The 20,047-nt window shown below is 37.7% G+C and overlaps 1 protein-coding gene across 1 annotated transcript in view; it reads right to left on the bottom strand.

Annotated features, from left to right (window-relative positions):
* FCHO2 (FCH and mu domain containing endocytic adaptor 2) overlaps positions 1–18,563 on the bottom strand; it is a 124,067-nt gene extending 105,504 nt beyond the window's left edge. Inside the window, 3 exon segments of the mRNA XM_030322798.1 lie at positions 773–864; positions 17,968–18,060; positions 18,062–18,563. Of these exon segments, the coding sequence (XP_030178658.1) occupies positions 773–864; positions 17,968–18,060; positions 18,062–18,229 (353 nt within the window). The 5' untranslated portion in view covers positions 18,230–18,563.
* Positions 18,564–20,047: the final 1,484 nt, after the last annotated feature.

The raw sequence follows: 20,047 nt of genomic DNA, 5'->3' as shown, positions 1-20,047 counted from the left end.
GGAGCCTGCTTAAGATTCTCTCTCTCCCTCTGACCCTCTCCCTGCTTGCACTCTCTCTCTCAAATAAAAAAATAAAAAACAAAAACACGTGCTCGTATAAAAATCACAAACTGGGCCTAGCCACAAAATAGCTTTAATCAAACCAAAATACATTGATTGTAACAGTTTTTAAAGTATTATATTCTAAGAGTCTTAAAGAAAATCACATTTTACAAATTTACAGAATGGAAAAATATATAATTATTTTTTTAAAATAAAATTACAGGAGCACCTGGCTGGCTCTGTAAGTAGAGCATGGGACTGTTGATCTCTCAGTGTTATGAGTTCAAGCCCCATGTCAGGCATGGAGCCTACTTAAAATCTAAATAAATAAACAAATGTTTTAAAAGTTATAATAATACATAATTAAACTACAAATTCAGAAAATTTTTCAATTTATTTTAGTATGTTTAATGACGTTTGTTTAAAGAAATGATAATATTTTATCCCACAAAATTTCTCAATTTTTCTATTGTACCACCTTGCTAGCTCTTTCAACGAAAAACAGGTATATATATTTAAGCAGTGATTTGCAAACCAGGAGTGTAGCAATATTATTTGGAGCCACTATTTAGCCCTCAGCATGTAGATGCCAGGTAACTACTACTTTAAAATATAACTATAAACGTGTACTTGATTATTTTAATGCAAATCTAACTAAAATTTTCCCATCTCTATTCTAAAATTTAATTTGATGATGAATTGTTAAATGACTTACTAAAAAAATACATACCTTTCTCTCACAAAATCTGCTAGTTCTTTCGTTGATATCTGTCCATGTTTCATATTATGGTAAAGGACATCAAAGCCACTATTTTTTTCCCCCTGAAATAGAAAAAGATTTTTAGTTTAACAAACAAAAAAGATCAAAATGACCAAAACGACTTACGAATAACCCTCCATTAACTAATATGCAATGCTAATGCTCAGGTGAGCTATTTCTCCCTAAATGAACCATTGCCGCTCCTTGTATGACTTCAAATTATATGAAAGGAAAACTCTACACTTTGATGAAGTTTACAATTTATTATACATATACACACATTAAACACACATGCACACATTGTATAATCACTCAAAAAAGTATATTAAATGCAATTAAGTCTGAAATTTTAAGAAATAACATGCAGCCCAATTTAGAAAAGATAACCATGTATCTTTTTAAATACATCACCAAATCCCATTTCAATTCCCTTAATACGCACTAAGGGATTCCTGATTATGTAACAAAGAGTCCCTGTTTTAAAACAACTAAATCCTGGGACACCTTGGTGGCCCAGTTGGTTGAGTGCCTGACTCGATGTCAGCTCAGGTGGGATGGAGCCCCGGGTTAGGCTCCGTGCTGAGTGCAGAGATTCTCTCTCCCTCTCTCTATCCCTCTGCCCCTGTCCCCTGCTCACAATCTCTCTCTCTCCCTAAAATGAATAAATTTTAAAAATTAAAAATTAAAAAATAAATAACTAAACTTGACTTCTGGGTCAAAATAGCCTATTACTAATCACATAACCATTCAATACCACAAAATATAATCACTAACGTAAATCTTTCAGTAAACTTAAACAACTTGATAGGTGAGAAATTTTAAAATTTTAATAAAAGAGTAGTAACACTCATTGGCTAGTCCTCTACTAATGGGAAATTAGCAGAACCAGACCACTACACAATCCTAGAAAACCTTTACTGCCATTTAATCCAATAAATGCTAAATTAGCAAGTCACAGCAAAGAAAACATTAGAAATACCAATTTTATAGATGAAACAAAAGACTCAATAAACTTAGCTCAACAACTCTCTTTACAATTAGTTTTTATTTTGCTCCAGTGAAAATAAAATAATAAAGAACTGATTATATTTGTTGGAAATAGAAAGCAATACAGTAAGCAAGAATTACACAATATGAAACCTAATTTTTTTACAGCTCACTGAAAACAGGAAACTGGAATTCCTGTTATACTGAAATGATCCCTACCAAAGTTGTAAACTAATACAGAAAGTAATTATTTTGCCACATATACAATAAAATGTCCTATTTATAATGAGATAATATAAACAATACACTCGGGACGCCTGGGTGGCTCAGTTGGTTAGGCGTCCAACTTTGGCTCAAGTCATGATATGGTCTGTGAGTTCGAGCCCCAGGTCGGGCTCTGTGCTGACAGCTTGAAGCCTGGAACCCGCTTCAGATACTGTCTCCCTCTCTTTCTGCCCTTCTCCCACTTGTACTCTGTCTCTCTCTCTCAAAAATAAACATTAAAAAAATTAATTATAAAAAAATAAAAAACAATATACTCAACATTTTGAACATCAATTTCTTTTTACAAGTAAGAATATAACATAAAACCAATATCTTTAATGAATCCAAAGATACCCATTTGGTTTCTATAATTTTTTATGTTTAACATAAAGAAAAAAGTTATTATCTAACTTTGGCTTTTTACTTTCCATGGGTTTTTCATGCAAATTTATTCTAACCATAAGAAGAATATTCTCTGACATAACCATTATCCCTAGTTTATGGTAAGCAAAAATAACATCATCATTCAGATTAGTAAGTACAATTACAGACAAAATAATGAAGGACCTGAATCCTCAAAGGGATTCATTTGATTACTTGAATGCATAAATTACACATAATTACCTATCCACCAACTTCCAAAATGTAGTCATGAACTCTAAAAACAAAATGAAACTTAAATTCTAAAACCATAAAATCAAAAGTCTGAAGCTCTCATGCCCCAAAGTTCTCAATAGACATCTACTACTTATCATTTGCATATAAATCTAACAAGTCAGGTTACCTGGGTTCCCAATATGCATTATGCATATTCATTATCATATTCAAATTGGAAGCGAATTAGGAGTAAAAGGCTATTCAAACAGACACACAGACTATTAGAAATACTCTACCAGTTGGGAGAGAGCCAAAGCATAAGAGACTCTTAAAAACTGAGAACAAACTGAGGGTTGATGGGAGGTGGGAGGGAGGGGAGGGTAGCTGATGGGTATTGAAGAGGGCATCTTTTGGGATGAGCACTGGGTGTTGTATGGAAACCAATTTGACAATAAACTTCATATATTAAAAATAAATAAATAAACAAACAAACAAAAAAAGAAATACTCTACCAGGATTACAAGGTAAAAAAAAAAAACAAAACTTTTTTTTAAAAGAGATAAGAAACTGGACACCATCTAGTAACTGGGGCAACAAGGTCCTGAGCGTTTTGCCTCAGTGTAACAGTATTTTTTTATGTTTATTTATTTATTTTTGAGGGAGAGAAAGGTAAGAGAGTGGCAGAGAGAAAGGGAGACAGAATCCCAGCACACAGCCTGACACAGGGCTCAAACCCATGAACTGTGAGACCACGACCTGAGCCAAAACCAAGAGTCACTTAACTAGAAGTCACTTCACCAAGGATGTATAACTGACTACGCCACCCAGGCACCCCTCACTGTTACAGTATTATAAACATTTAGGAATCAAGTAAAGGTTAAATTACATTTGGAAATTTGGGTTTTAATCAAAAAGTCCTTTAAAGAGTAAGCTCTTTTTTGGGAACTTCAGATATCCAAATAGCCTACTAGTTAAAAATCCTAATAGAGGAAATTATGAATATTAATCTATTTAATATGCAATACAATATTAATAAAGTATCAATAATATACCTTAAGAAACAGTACTAACTACTCCATCCCTCAGGTCTTCACTTGGAAAGACAAGGAAAATTCATTCTAATAAGGATGTGATACAGAAGAACCCTGCCTCAAAATGCACTAACAACTAAATATAAACATATATTCACATATAATGAATATGCATAAACACATGATTACAAATCCATTTGTCATTTCTTCTTATTTTCGGATTTTTCATTTATTGAGGTCAGAAAACATGAGTCTAACTCCAGGCACTATTCATTAACAATTTCACAAACCTATTAACACAAATATTTATTACTCATGAACTTTAGCACAAACTAAACAAAAATTTTACTACTTCAAATGGCGCTAGTGTGTAGGGTGATCTCTCTCACTCCACACACACACTTAAATACAAATAGACCTTTTTTCTAAAAAAAAAAAAAAAAAATTTCAACGTGTCTGACAAAGAACCCAAATTGTATTGTCCCTTGCCAAAAACTTACTTTACAGCTTTGATAACAGATGACTAAATAAATACTAAATACATAGACATTTATATGTCAAAAAATACAGCAGAAGACAAGACCCCTGGAGCTGAGGTCTAGGCCCATTTGGCTTCAGTGTCTTCACCTGCACAAAACTGAAAATTCTGGTGAAACGGGGAGAGACCACTCTTAAAAAAGATAATTGTAACTCATTGTAATTCTGCTACCATTTAAGATCACCCCAATTTTTTTTAACCAGAAGTACCTCCACACAGGTTCTGAAATTTTATATTAGTCACCAACGTTTTTAGTAGATGGCTCTAATTCAAAGAAAAGTAAAATAAGAAGTATTTCTGAACTGCATATCCATTTTATTACCTTAGACCTTGAAGTGGATATGTTCTTCTCATTTTCAATACAAATTTTTTTTTTCTTAACAAAATCTGTTAAGCAAGCAGAACTGGCTTTTCCTTGACTACAAATACATGAATGTACAAATAATTTGACAACAGACTTTTATTATCAAATAGAATTATGTCTAAAGATGTCTTCTTATCTTCAATATTTTACTAAAACCGTAAATATTCATGCCCTTTGATTCAGCAATCCCACTTTTAGAAATCTATACTACAGAAACACACACACACAAAGATACATGTGGAAGAATATTTACTGAAGTACTATTTATAATAGTGAAAAATGGAAAAAACTCAAAGACACCCATTAATATTACTGGTTACGTAGGGGCACCTGGGTGGCCCAGTCAGCTAAGAGTCCGACTCTCGACTTTGGCTCAGGTCATGATCTCACGGTTCACAAGATCAAGCCCCGCATCAGGCTCTGTGCTGACAGCATAGAGCCTGCTTGGGATTGTCTCTCTCCCTCTCTCTCTGCCTCTCCTCACTCGTGCATGCTCACTCTCTCTCTCTCACTCTCTCTCTCTCTGGCAAAATGAATAAAACTTAAAAGATATAAAACTGGTTAAGTAGATGACAGTATATTCTACAATAAAATACAGTATTTTTTAAAAGACTACAGTAAAAAAAAAATTGCAGATTTTTAAAATTCTTAAAACGGACAGATACACTGTCAATGGAAAAAAGACACAATTACCATGACAGCCCAAAATAACCTAATGTAAGGAACAACTTAAATGTCCAGCAACCAGTGAATAAAAAGACAAAATAAGGTATATCCATACAACGGAATATAATTCAGCAATAAAAGAAACAAACACTGATGCATGTGACTTTATGAATATATAATCATCTTAAAGAAATCAGACACGAGACCATAAATTGTATGACTCCATTTATATGAAATGTCTAGAATAAGCAAATCTGCTGTGATAGAAAGATTTAGTGAGTTGTTGGGAAGGGGAGGTTGTGAAGTAGGAGGTGAAAAGAGGTACAGGTTTTCTTTGTGATGTAATGAAAATGTTTTAAAACTGTGATGAGGACTACATGTCAAAAAGTACTGAACTGTACACTTTAAATAAGTGAACTATACAGTAAATAAAATATATCACAATAAAGCCATCAAAAAGCTTAGGCAAATATTTTTATCCATTTCAATCAAATTCTTGCAGAGAAATTTTCAGTATTAAGTGACAAAAGCAACTATTAACACTATTACTGGTACAAGGAAGACAATTCTTTTGCATATTTACGCTAAGATAGGATCTTTTTTAATCTGCTGGTCTCAATGCACTTTACAAAGAGGTGGCACATTCATAAAAGTCTAATGACTGTGCCCTGGGGCAAACAAAATCTTGTTATAATCTGGTATAAACAAGTGTTTAAAACCTTTGAATTAATTCTTAACATGAAGACGAAGGAAAAAAGTTTTTTTTTTTTGTTTTTTTTTTTTTTTAATTTTTTTTTTTCAACGTTTATTTATTTTTGGGACAGAGAGAGACAGAGCATGAATGGGCGAGGGTCAGAGAGAGAGGAAGACACAGAATCGGAAACAGGCTCCAGGCTCCGAGCCATCAGCCCAGAGCCCGACGCGGGGCTCGAACTCACGGACCGCGAGATCGTGACCTGGCTGAAGTCGGACGCTTAACCGACTGCGCCACCCAGGCGCCCCAGGAAAAAAGTTTTAATTACCCTTTGAAGATGTTTAGTCCAGAGTCATACATGTCCTTTAAGAAACCACAAACTTCTGGGGAACCTCGGTGGCTCAATCGGTTTAGCTTCAGACTCTTGACTTCGGCTCATGGCATGATCTCACAGTTCCTGGGTTTGAGCCCCACGTCAGGCTCTGTACTGACGGCTGGGGCCTGGAGCCTGCCTGAGATTGTGTCTCCCTCTTTGTCTGCCCCCCCCTGCTCATGCTCTGTCTTCCTCTCTCTCTCTCTCAAAAATAAATAAATAAACATTAAAAAAAAAAAAAGAAAGAAAGAAAAGAGAAAGAAAACACAAACTTCTGGGGTGCCTGGGTGGCTCAGTGGGTTGAGTGACCGACTCTTGATTTTGGCTCAGGTCATGATCTCACAGTTGGTGGGTTTGAGCCCCATACTGGGATCTGCACTTACAGTGTGGAGCCTGTTTGGATTCTCTCTCTTCCTCTCTCTCTCTGCCCCTCCCCAACTCATGCTCTCTTTCTTTTTTTCTTTCTCTCTCAAAATAAGTTAACTTAGGGGCGCCTGGGTGGCGCAGTCGGTTAAGCGTCCGACTTCAGCCAGGTCACGATCTCGCGGTCCGTGAGTTCGAGCCCCGCGTCAGGCTCTGGGCTGATGGCTCGGAGCCTGGAGCCTGTTTCCGATTCTGTGTCTCCCTCTCTCTCTGCCCCTCCCCCGTTCATGCTCTGTCTCTCTCTGTCCCAAAAATAAATAAAAAGCATTGAAAAAAAAATTAAAAAAAAAAAAATAAGTTAACTTAAAAAAACAAAAAAGAAAACAAAAACCACAAATTTCTCAGAAGCTACTGTCTCTTCTTACCACTCTGACTACAGTTAGCAGTTTATCAGTCCAGATTCCTTTTCCCATACATATAGTAACATGTTACTTTTTTTTAAAGTTTATTTATTTTGAGAGAAAGAGAGAAAGAGTATGGGGGGGGGGGGGAAAGAGAGAGAAAGAGAGACAGAATCCCTAGCAGACCCTGACACGGGGCTTGATCTCATGAACCATGAAATCACAACCTGAGCAGAAATCAAGAATCAGATGCTTAACTGACTGAGCCACCCAGGGGCCCCATGTTACTTTTTAACATGAAAATGAGATCACATTATGCATAGTTTTGCACTTAAGGTCACCAAGTCACTGGAAATACTTAGGTTTTTTTCTAGTCTAATTTAGAATCTACAAGTGAGACATACTTGAAATTTCAAGTTAAAAACTTTGAATACGTCATCAAACCTACTTTGGAAACTCAAAGACATCTTTTTCTGGTTGACTTTATAACATCACTTTATACTTTAAAATTTTTTTAAGGAGATATGAAATACAATCTAACATCTTTCCACTTGAAGAAAAAATAGAACTGTTAATGTACCCGGGTTTTTAAGATCCATGAACAGCAATAGTGGAAAAGTACAAAGCTATATAAGTCCTATAGATTTTAGCTAATGGTTTGAAACTTCTCCTTCAAAGACCTTTTAAGAGCAACAGTAAATTAAAAACTAAAAACAAAAAAACTGGATTATCTCTCACTTTTGATGACTCCAAGATCTGGAAAACAGGCAGAAGATGGGGTGCCTGAGTGGCTCAGTCAGTTGAGCATCCGACTTCAGCTCAGGTCATGGTCTCGCAGTTCTTGAGTTTGAGCCTCGCATCGGGCTCTGTGCTAACAAACAGATCAGAGCCTGGAGCCTGCTTCGGATTCTGTATCTCTCTCTCTCTCTCTCTCTCTCCCTCTCCCCTGCTCATGCTCTGCCTCTCTCTATCTCTCAAAAATAAATAAATGTTAAAAAATTTTTTTTGAAAAAAAAAAAAACAGGCAGAAGATAGTGTATAATCAGGCTATTGATTAAACAGCTGATTTTACCTAGTTCCTTTTTATTAAAAAAAAAAAAAATTGGAAGGGGATGAAAGGGTCAGGAGGTGCTATCACGTGAATAGCAAATAACAGGCCTAACCTTCCTCTCAACCTCAAACCGCTTCAAAAGTAATAAATAAATATCATCACTTCCTACCACTCTACATTTTCCTTTTGCACTAGCTCTTATGTAAGCAGTTTTTCTATAAGTAAATAGCACATTTAACCACAAGTTACAAACTCTTTTAGTCAACCTTCTATTTATACATTGAAATTTTCACACATGATCATCAGAACTATTCTACAGAACTACTGGCAAGATGTTTTTAAAGAAGAAAACAGTGATTAAAGATGTAAAATGAGCATTGCTCAGCAGTCAGAGCAGGCAGGTACAAAAGTCACTCAAACACATCTGTTGGTTGGCTGAAGGAAATAAATCTTATTATATTAAAAAAATTATTTTCTAACTCCTCAGATACTCCCTAAACTTTTCAGTTATAATTCACCTTTTCCAGTTAGTTAAATCCTTAAAGCCATCTAATAGATATTATAGGGATTCAACAAAAATAACAAAAGCAAACAGTTGTGAGATAATTTTTTTAGAATTTTCAAATTCTCTGTAATATTCTTTAAAGAATGTAATTTTAATTACCCTCAACATGAAAAAATAAAACAATTTCAGGTTTCTCAAAAACTCTTCAATCTGTGCATTCGAAGGCATTCTTAAAATGACATCTCTCGTTCATGTTGTTAAATTTTCAGTCCTCATAATTCATAAATGAAAAAAAAACTGAAAATAACCTAAATATTCAAAGTAGGAGTAGTTTTAAAAATTACCTATGCATTCCATGAAAACCTATGAAAGTCACTGCAAAGTATTTTCAAAGAATATTTAATCGTATGAGAAAAATACTTGATACTTGTTTTCATTTGAAAACACCAAGCTACAGAACAATACAGCAGAACCTATTGTGAATGTATGTATGTATGTATGTATATATATATATATATATATATATATATATATATATGTATGTATTTTTTAGATTTATTTTTGAGACAGTGCAAGCAAGGAAGGGGTGGGCGGCGGGGGGTGGCGGGTGGGGGGTGGGGAACAGAAGATCTGAAGTGGGCTCTGTGCTAACAGCAGTGAGCCCGATGTGAGGCTCAAACTCATGAGCTGGGAGATCATGACCTGAGCCGAACGAAGTCTGAAACTCAACCGACTGAGCCACCCAGGCACCCAATGAATGTTGTATTTGGAAAGAAAATCTTAGAGGATACAGGGAACAGCGATACATAATTTTAATTTTCTTCTGTATTCTGTGTCCTACCTATCCCATAATAATGGTCATATAATTAAAAAGGAAAACTATCTTCACTGGTTCTTGTTTCAACCAAATAAAAATTAACACTTAGTAGTTTTAAGATCCAGCATCACCAATTTGCTTTACATATACTGTACCTTCCTATCTTTTCCCTGAAGTCAAGCAAATATGCTTGTCATATCTTTCATAACTTTTACTTCTGCAGTTCCATCAAGGAGCATGTGCCTGACAGAAGTGATGGACTTGTATGCCTCAACTTCAACACACAGTTCACTAATCATTTCGCAATTTAATCCTATCTGGCTATCCCAGCAATATTCTTTAGCGACTTTACCAATAGGTATCATTTTAGGCCTCAGTTGCTGTTGTACTGTTTTTTTACACACCCCCCCCCCCCCCGAATCTGACCAATTTATGCTTATCTGGTGACCAAACTGCTACTAACATTCTTCCAACTCTAGTATTCTTTCATTTTTCCACACTAGATAAAGTGAAAACCAAACTTTTATTCCCTTTAAGTCTCCATGGCACCATATTCCTATACGGATTTTTTAGGGTGCTTCTGTTAAATGTTTTAGAATTGTGAAACCAGGATGGATAATCTCAAGAAAAAGAACTCAAAAACTACTTCCACGGGGTTTATACTAACCAAATATGCATGACGATAAAAAAAAATACCTGTTCTCCCATGCTTTCGCCTAAACAAGTAGTTCTGAAAGGATTAGAGCATTTAGGATTTAGTGTGCAGTGTTAGAAAAGAATCCAGACAGCAAAATTTTATCCTTTCCATGTCAATGTTCTAAAATCTTTCCCCTGAACGGAACTTATACAGGCTAAGTCAGTAAATTTCTCACTTTCAAATTTCTCCAACAATTAAGGCAAAAATACAGACCACCACTGCACCCCCTAAAATTCTAAGTGCCTCACAATAAAATTTAATGTCATCTAAAATACTATGATTTTATAATGTCTACCTGTCAGGTCTACTTAAACCAAGTTAGATGAATCTGTATTTTGCATTTTCATAGCTTATTGCAGCTGAAAACAATTTGGGCATGGCTAACTGGCTAACAATTATACAATAACACATTTTAACTTAGTGTATGTAATTTGCTTGTGTATATACAGAGATCATCTCTGGAAAGCAACAGAAGAAATTGGTTAACAGTGACTGCCTTTGTGGAGATCTTGCTGGCTGGGAAAAAAGAAATTTTATACTGTATTCCTTTTGGTACCTTTTGAAAATTTACTGAACCATGTAAATTTTGCAAATCTGTTAACTAATCTATACATAAATATGCATACACATACACTTCCTAAATTTCAGTGTATCACCAAATGGAATCACATCCCAAGGAGATATCACAAATTACAGTATTTGGAAATTTCAAGTAATAAAAACAAAGTCTTTATTCTGGGTTTCTACAATCACCTCAACTAATTTTCAAAAACATGTATGCTTAAATTTGCATATGGATATAACCCACCAAAATACGTGTGTGGGCACATGTATAGTTGGCAGTCTCTCATCTAGGATACTAAATTTAGATTAAATAATCAAGCAAAAATATAACGTTTTGCATTCCAAAGTCCTATTAATAGCAATTCCAGGTTTTTAAAAAACATTTTAATCCTTCTAGTTTATCCATGTAATGACAGATCAAATTTTGGATGTATAATTAAGCACTCCAATTTTATTTAAAAGTAAAGCATGACTATACCAGGGAAATCAAGAGATAAACGGAATGAGACTTCTGTACTGGTTAAATAGTGAAAGAAATAAGGACAAGAAATACTTCAAAATAAAAACACCCAAGGTAATTATTTCATTCTTGATGTGCTGACTGGAAATAATCTTTGCAAAGGGTCACCTAACTAAAAACGTTAGTTCATTACAATGTGATATATGCTACAGGATACTTAACAATGTGATATATGCTACAGGATACTTAACGTCTTACAGGGAGAATGCTTCATATTTTACAGAAATTAGGAATGTTACGCAAAATGAGGTTTATAAAGATTTAAATCAGGTTTTGTTTAATTTTTTCCCTTAAATAATTATCACTAATGAAATCCATTCTTAAAAAAAAAATTTCAGGGGGTTAGTACCCAAAATATACAAAAAACTTATACAACTCACTACCAAAAAACAAACAATCCAATTAAAAAATGAGAAGACATGAACAGACATTTCTCCAGTAGACATACAGATGGCCACAGACACGTAAAAAAAATGCTCAACATCACTCATCATTAGAGAAATGCAAATCAGAACCACAATGAGATATCTTATACCAGTCAGAATGCTAAAATCAAAAACATAAGAAACAAGAAGTGTTGACAAAGATGTGGAGAATGAGGAACACTCAGGCACTATTGATGGGAATGCAACCTGGTGGAGCCACTATGGAAAACACTATAGAGATTCCTCAAAAAGTTAAAATTAGGATTACCATATAATCCAGTAATTCCACTACTGGGTATTTACTCAAAGAATATAAAAAACCTAACTCAAAAAGACGCATGCACCCCTATGCTTATTACAGCATTATTTTTTTAAGTTTACTTACTTTGAGAGAGAGAGAGCACATGTGCACACATGCAGGAGCAGGACAGAGGCAGAGAGAGAGGGACAGAGACAATCCCAAGCAGGCTCCATGCTGTCAACACAGAGCCTGAGGTGAGGCTCAAGCTCATGAACCATGAAACTATGACCTGAGCCTAAATCAAGAGTTGGACACTTAACCACCTGAGCCCCACAGCAATATTTACAATAGCCAAAATATGGAAAGAACCCAAAGGTCCATCTATATAGATGAGTGGACAAAGAAGAGTAGCATACACACACACACACACACACACACACACACACACACACACAGGAATATTACTCAGCCATAAAAAAGAATGAAATCTTGCCACTTGCAACAACATGGATAGAGCTAGGGAGTATAATGCTAAATGAAATAACTCAGAGAAAGACAAGTACCATATGATTTCACTCATACGTGAAATTCAAGAAACAAAACAAAAAAAGAGACAAGCCAAAAACAGACCCGTAATTATAGAGAACGAACTGATGGTTACCACAGGAGAGGCAGGTGGAAGGATGGGTGAAACAGGTGAAGGGGATTAAAGAGTACGGTTACCATGATGAGTACTGAGTAATGTATAGGACTGGTTTTTTAAAATTATTTTTTAATGTTTATTTATTTTTGAGAGAGAGAGACAAAGACAGAGCATGAGAGGGGTATGGACAGAGAGACGGAGACAGAGAATCTAAAGCAGGTTCTAGGCTCTAAGCTGTCAACCCAGAGCCCAACGCAGGGCTCAAACTCACAACCTGTGAGATCATGACCTGAGCTGAAGTTGGATGTTTAATGGACAGAGCCACCCAGGAACCCCTGTAGAGAACTGTTGAATCACTACACTGTACACCTGAAACTAAAAAACACCGTATGCTAATTATACTGGAATTTAAAAAAAAAATTAAAAATTTAAATCCTGAATTAAATAATCTGGGTTTATATAAAAATATAAAGCCATTTTAATTACTATGGAGCCATCAATGGTGACATAGACTATCTCAAAAGTATTATAAATTTTACTCTTACTCTGAAAAAGCAGTGTACATAAACACTTCCTCACTATAATATTTGCAATAACTCTTTAAACTGACATTATCTTTTGAAAGGTTAACAACTGTTTTTATATATTAAGGCAATGGTGTGGATTTGTGCTATCAAAATTAATTTTGTTATCCAATTTTAATGGAAAAGAAAAACATTTTCAACTTGATTATCAAAGGCACTATACTTCGTGGCAAAAAATGACTAATCAGCAACAAAACACCTGTTCTGTAGGAACTTTTAAATACATTTTCTCTTCAAAGTAAAAAATTAAGTAATCCGTAACATAGGATACAGTTTTAGTTAAGAAAAACTACACTTTAAAGAAAAAGGCAGGATGTGCTGCTTTCGAAAGGGCTTGAAAATAGTTTGAATGATTCAAACTTTCCTCTAACAAATGCCACAACAAAAAGGTTTGTCTTTTTCTTTGTAGGGAAAACAATAATTAATAGGTTGTTTGATTAGAAACTTAAAAATTCAGAGTTTCCCATTACCTCACTTTGACAAGTTTCATTTATTCTGACAGTGCCACTTTAAATACTAGGGGAGAAAAGTGAAATTAATATTACAATTTCTCTATTTTAAGAAATTATAAATGGTCCTAAAATATGTACATTTTTGAGTTGTCTTAGACAACTATCAAATTCTCAGAAGTGATTTAGTTCCTGTTCCTAGTCTTGCCCAGTTCATTTAGTCCTCCTTTGGAGCTTTTTAAAGTTCCAGTTTAGAGCTTTCAGCCCCAATTCCAGGCTTGAAAGTAAAATAAAATGCAATCTTTTTTTACTATTTGTATTCAACAGTGGAAGTGAAGGCAAAGACAAAACCATAAATTAAACTAGGAATTCTGTCTAAATTTCATATCCAAATTTATTCCTGTCCCTTCCTTACGAGGGACAAACAGGGGCACCCAAAAACCAATACAAAGAATGTTCACAGAAAGCATTATTCTTAATAGCCAAAAACATCAGACAAGGCTATGTTCAAAGCTCAATTAACAGAAACAAAAAATAACTTTAAAATGTTAATGTACAATTTGCAGTAAACTATAATTTTTTTTTAAATCTTAATGAACAATTTGGAATTAAGTCAGCAAGCTTCAAGAACACATTCACCTATCAAAAACCATGCAAAACATTCAAGAATGTCCAATTTTAAATGATCCTCACAATAGTTTTATAAATTGCCACTGTAAAACCTAAAGTCTAAAATTGACAGGTTATACATATCAACTAAAATTAAATAACTAATTAATTAAATTGATAGGCTAAACCTAAAATTCATGAAAAAACGCAAAGGACCCAGAATAGGCAGAAAAATCTTGCTAAAGACCAAAGCTGGAAGACTCTCACTTCTTGATTCTAAACTTGCTGCAAAGCTATAATAATCAAAACAGTGTAGAACTAGTATAAGGATGGACAATGGAATACAAGTGAAAGTCAAGAAATAAACCCATACTCCTATGGTCAACTGATTTTTGACAAGGGAGCCACGACTATTTAACTAAAAGAGAAGAGCCTTTCAACAAATGGCACTGGGACTAGAATGAAGCTGAACCTCCTTCTGACACCACACACAAAAACTGACCTCAAATGGATCACAGGCCTAAATGTAAGAGCTAAAACTATAAAACTCATAGAAGAAAACATTCGTGTATATACTCTTTGTGACTGTGGGTTAGGAAAAACTTCTTAAATAAAACAATAAAAGCATAAATGATTACAAATAAATTAAGCTGGACTTCATCAAAATTTAAAACTTCAATGCTTCAAAGGGTAGCATCAAGCTACCTCACACCAGATGGAACAGCGATTATCAAAAACACAAGACACAAAAAGTGTTGGCAAGGACATGGAGAAAAAGGAACAGTCGCATACTGTTGGTGGGAATGTGTATTTGTGTGCAGCCACTGTGGAAACACTATTCGTCAAAAAATGAAAAAACAAATACCATACAATCCAGTAATTCCACCTCTGGGTGCATACCTGAGAAAATGAAAACATGAATTCAAAAAGATATATGAACACCTATGTTTACTACAGCATGATTTATAATAGCCAAGATATGGAAGGAACCCAAGTGTCCATCCATAGATGAATAAAGAAAATGTGGTATGTATACACAATGGACTATTACTCAGCCATTAAAAAAGAATGAAATCTTGCCATTTGTGATATGGATGGATCTAAGGTACATTATGCTAAGTGAAACAAGTCAGACAAACACAAATACCGTATGATTTCACTTATATGTGGAATCTAAAAACAACTGAAGAAAAAGAAACAGAAAACACTGGTAAATCCAGAGAAAAAACTGGTGGTAGCCAGAAAAGAGGGGGGTGGGAGATAGGTGAAATAGATGATTAAGAGGTACAAACTTACAGTTAAAAAGTAAGTCACGACGATGAAAAGTACACCTTAGGAAATCTATCAATAATACTGCAACACTGTAAGACAGTAAGAGCACTTACACTGGTGAGAATTTCATAATACATGTAATTATCAAATACTGTACACCTGAAACTAATATGTCAACTATACTTCAATTAAAAATAATTTTTAAAAACAAATAAATACATGTTTAAAACAGGCACCTTCAAGAAAATGAAGAAGACAGCCCACAAAACAGAAAATATTAACAAAATCATCTATCTGATAAAAGACTAACCACAATATAAAAAGAACTCTCACAACTCAATGATAAAAACACAAATAACCGAATCTAAAAATGGGCAGTGAGTCGACGGATACTCCTCCAAATAAAATATATAAATAAGCACATGAATAGATGTTCAGCATTATTAGCCACCAGAGAATTGGAAATCAAAACCACAATGAGATACTACTTCACACCCATCCACTATAATAAAAATAGACAGCATTCCCCAGCATGTAGAAAAACTGGAACATCAGACACTGGGACTGTAAAACGTGCACCCACTTTGGAGAACAGGTTGGCAATTCCTCAAAATGTTAAAGAGTAACAATATGACCCAGCAATTCTATTCCCAAAAGAAATAAAGACATATTTCCACACAAAAACTTGTACCAAAAAATAGCAGTATTATTCAAAATAGCAAAAAAAAAAAAGTGGAAACAACCAAACGTCCATCACTGATGAACAGATAAAATGTGGTATAGGGGCGCCTGGGTGGCGCAGTCGGTTAAGCGTCCGACTTAGCCAGGTCACGATCTCGCGGTCCGTGAGTTCGAGCCCCGCGTCAGGCTCTGGGCTGATGGCTCAGAGCCTGGAGCCTGCTTCCGATTCTGTGTCTCCCTCTCTCTCTGCCCCTCCCCCGTTCATGCTCTGTCTCTCTCTGTCCCAAAAATAAATAAACGTTGAAAAAAAAATTTAAAAAAAAAAAAAAATGTGGTATATACATACAATGGAACGTTTGGCCATAAAATGGAATTAAGTGCTGATACATGCTGTACCATGGATGAACTTTGGAAACATGCTTAGGAAAGAAGCCAGTCACACAGAACACATATGATCCCATTTATATGACATGTCCAAAAGAGACAAGTCTACAGAGGTAGAAATTTATAGATTAATAAATTGCCTAGGGCTAAGTTAGGGGGGAAAGAGGTAATGACTGCTAATGGATACAGGGATTCTTTCTAAGGTGATGAAACTGTTCTAAACTGATGGTGATGTAACTGAACATATGAAAACCCCTGAATTATACACTTAAATGAGTGCACTGTATATATAGTATGTGCATTGTAACTTAATGCCTTTTTTTTAAAGAAAACCCTGTCTAGTGTTTATATCACTTGCAGAAAACAAGAAATATTCAATACAAATAACTCTGAACTGATTTGATTACTAAGTCTATGTGTAACACTTAAAAATAAGAACTTAAGACACACCTCCTAGTCACTGAAAGATTATTCCTTTAGATATTCACAAATTTTAACTAAAATGGAACTGTAGTATTTGCAAATGTTAGGACAAAAAATGAAATTCACCCAAGATACCTGAGTAAACATGTTACTTTCCTGTACACGGCCGAACTGCACTTCCCATTACAACAAACAATAACTGCAGAAAAACACTCCACACGGAGCCGGGGAAGTCATTCTCAAAGAACCACCTAATAATACTGAGTTAAGAGGAGGGGTGTGGAAAGAATGAGGAAGGGGAAAGAGCACAGGGCACAAGGGGAAGTCTTTCGTGCACTTAAGCCCAAGGAATTCAGTTACATTAAATTCAACTTTTATACGCTTTGTGAACAGGCCCAGAGGCAAAGTCCTGGGCGCAGACCGAAGAGCGGAGCTGCGAGGCCGAGAGGAAGTGCTGATCCAGGCCAAGCCCGCAAAGGATTTCGCATGGAAATGGTGGGGGGCAAAAGGGCTAAGATGGGGGCTGCGGTGCGGGAAGGAAGCGAGCACCCCCCACCGCCCGGCTCGGGCTGGCGCTCGCCGGCAGCGCGCAGCGGGAGGCGGCCGCGCCACGGGCCAGGCGTCCGCGTCCGAGCGGCGGGGCGCGCCCGGCGCCCAGAGCCTCCGGCGGGGCTGGGTCCCGTCTCCCGCCCCATCCGGCGCTTTGTCCCAGAGCGGGCGGCGAGCGGCCCCTTGGCGCCCCCACCGTGGGCTGAGGGGCCGCGCTGACAGTCCTCGCCCCCGCAAGCGCTGAGAGCCTGTGAGACCCGGCGTCCGGCGGCCCGTCGCCCGCCTGGCTTCATCCAGGCGGGACCCAGCCGGCGGCGGTACGAGGACGCTAGCCCTTCCCGCGAAGCCTTAGCCGCCACCGCCGCCACCACCGCCGCCGCCGCAGCCGCCGCCCGGAGCGCACACAGGCCGACGTCAGGCGCAGAAAGCCTCACACCCCAAAACGCACACAATTTCCAACCTCCCTCTCTTACCCAAAAATTCTCGACGAAATGCGCCATGACCATCCTGCCGCCACCGCGCCGGGTTCCGCGTCCGCGTCCGCCCGCCGCTGTGTAAACACGGGCCCGGCCCCCACGGCGCCCCCGCCTTTCCCCGCCGCCGCCGCCGCCGCCGCCGCCTTCTTCCCGGAGACCGGCCCGCACCCTCCAGGGCGCATGCGCCACCTAGCGGCTGCCGTCGCGGGCGAGCTCTTGAATGCCACCGCCTTGGTTGCGCATGCGCCCCGCGTCCCATTCCTGGGATTTGGTCACCTTCCTTTTTATCCCGCGCGAGCGCGGGCTGGGCCAAATTGAGTATTCTCTTGGGAATGGTGGAGAACCGGGTTCTTGAGGAGTCACTTGGGAGACTGCCCGCACCCTTTGCGGTACAATAGGTACTGGCCCAGGAACGGAGCGAAGAAATGAGCTGGCCAATGGCATTGGGTACGACAGCCTGGCTGCCTGCTCTCTTCCTCTTCTCAAGACTTGCTTCCCCGGCCTTCGAGGATCTTGAAGGAACCCAAGTCTGGTCGAGCTGGGATAGGAGAAACTTGGCGTCTAGCCACCGGGAGGAGACAGGGAAACCTTTGGTCAACAGGGTGCCTTTCCTTAACAAGGAACTAAGAACCAAAACAAAACCTTCCGAGGCCGGAAAAGGAGGAGACGCCCAGTGTCGCCTGAGAGTCGCTGGAGCTGCGGGAGACCCAAGCACGAAGTCCCCTGCCCAAACCGCTGACCTCTAGCACGCCAGGAGCAAACCAGCCAGTCCGGGTGACAGCAGGAACGTGGCCCCGAAGGAAGGAATTTCCCTGATCCAGGCGGTTAAAAAAAAAGTCTGTTCCAGGACTTGTTCATTTAAGCCCCTAGTTCTCTTAGCAACTTGTACATTTTGGAAAAAGAAACAAGTTTAAACACGTCCTGGCATAACATAAACTAAATCCCTTTCCCACACCTTGCTTTCCAGAGGTTAGGGGAAAAAATGAAATCCTCGTGGATAGGCCTCAAGTTCACTGTCACCAGGTCAGCTAGATGCAAAGTCTACAGTTCTTGAAGCCAAACCCCACTAATAGATTTAGTGTAGTTTTAACTATATACATATATTACACCTCCTCAGATCTTGCGATTGAAACATAATGAACACTACAACAGTGTTTTTTCAACCTCAAAAGCAAAAACCACGGTGCCAGGATGGCTCAGTTGCTTGAGTGTCAGACTGCTGAGTTCGGCTCAGGTCATGATCCCAGGCTGGTGGGACAGAGACCCACTTCAGGCTTAGTGCTGAGCGTGGACCCGGCTTGGAATTTTCCCTCTCCCTGCCCCGCCCCCCCCCCCCCCAGCCCCGCCTGGTGCGCTCTCTCTCTCTCTCTCTCTCTCTCTCTCTCTCTCTCTCCCTCTGCCCTATTCCCCGACTTGCACTCTCTCTCTCAAATAAAAAAAAATGATAACAAAAAAATAAAAAAGCAAAAATCACATAGCGCCTTGCACCTGGGTGAACCTGTAAAGTATTTGTTGAATTGGGAATAATTGGATAATGGTATTGTGATGGTATCTTTTTTAAGAATATCTTTTAGAAATATATAGGATGTAATGATAACACACCTAGGATTTGCTTTAAAATAACCATGAGGGGGATCCCTGTGGCTCAGTCGGTTGACTGTCTGATTTTGGCTCAGGTCATGATCTCACGGTTTGTGAGTTTGAGCCCTGTGAGGGGCTCTGTGCTGACAGCTCGGAGCCTGGAGTCTGCTTCAAATTCTGGGTCTCCCTCTCTCTCTGTCCCTCTCCCCTTCATGCTTTCTCTCTCTCTCTCAAAAATAAATAAACATTAAAAAAATTTTTTAAATAACCATGAAGAAGAAACAACGAATAGGAGTATTGATGAAACAGGATTGACCACGAGTTGATAATTGTTGAGAGCTAGGTAATGGAAATATGGTGGTTCACTATATAGTACTATACTCTTTTTGTATATGTTTGCTATTTCCTTTTCTTTAAAAAGTCTTCATGAAACTATCATTTGCATCTAACTTAAGTCTAACATAAGTCTAACTTAGAAATTTGCTACAACTCTCTA

This window comes from Lynx canadensis, chromosome A1 (genome assembly GCF_007474595.2).
Source record: "Lynx canadensis isolate LIC74 chromosome A1, mLynCan4.pri.v2, whole genome shotgun sequence".
Taxonomy (NCBI): Eukaryota; Metazoa; Chordata; class Mammalia; order Carnivora; family Felidae; genus Lynx; species Lynx canadensis.
The sequence above is the reverse complement of the archived record's forward strand: the minus strand, read 5'-3'. Positions and strand labels throughout refer to the sequence as shown.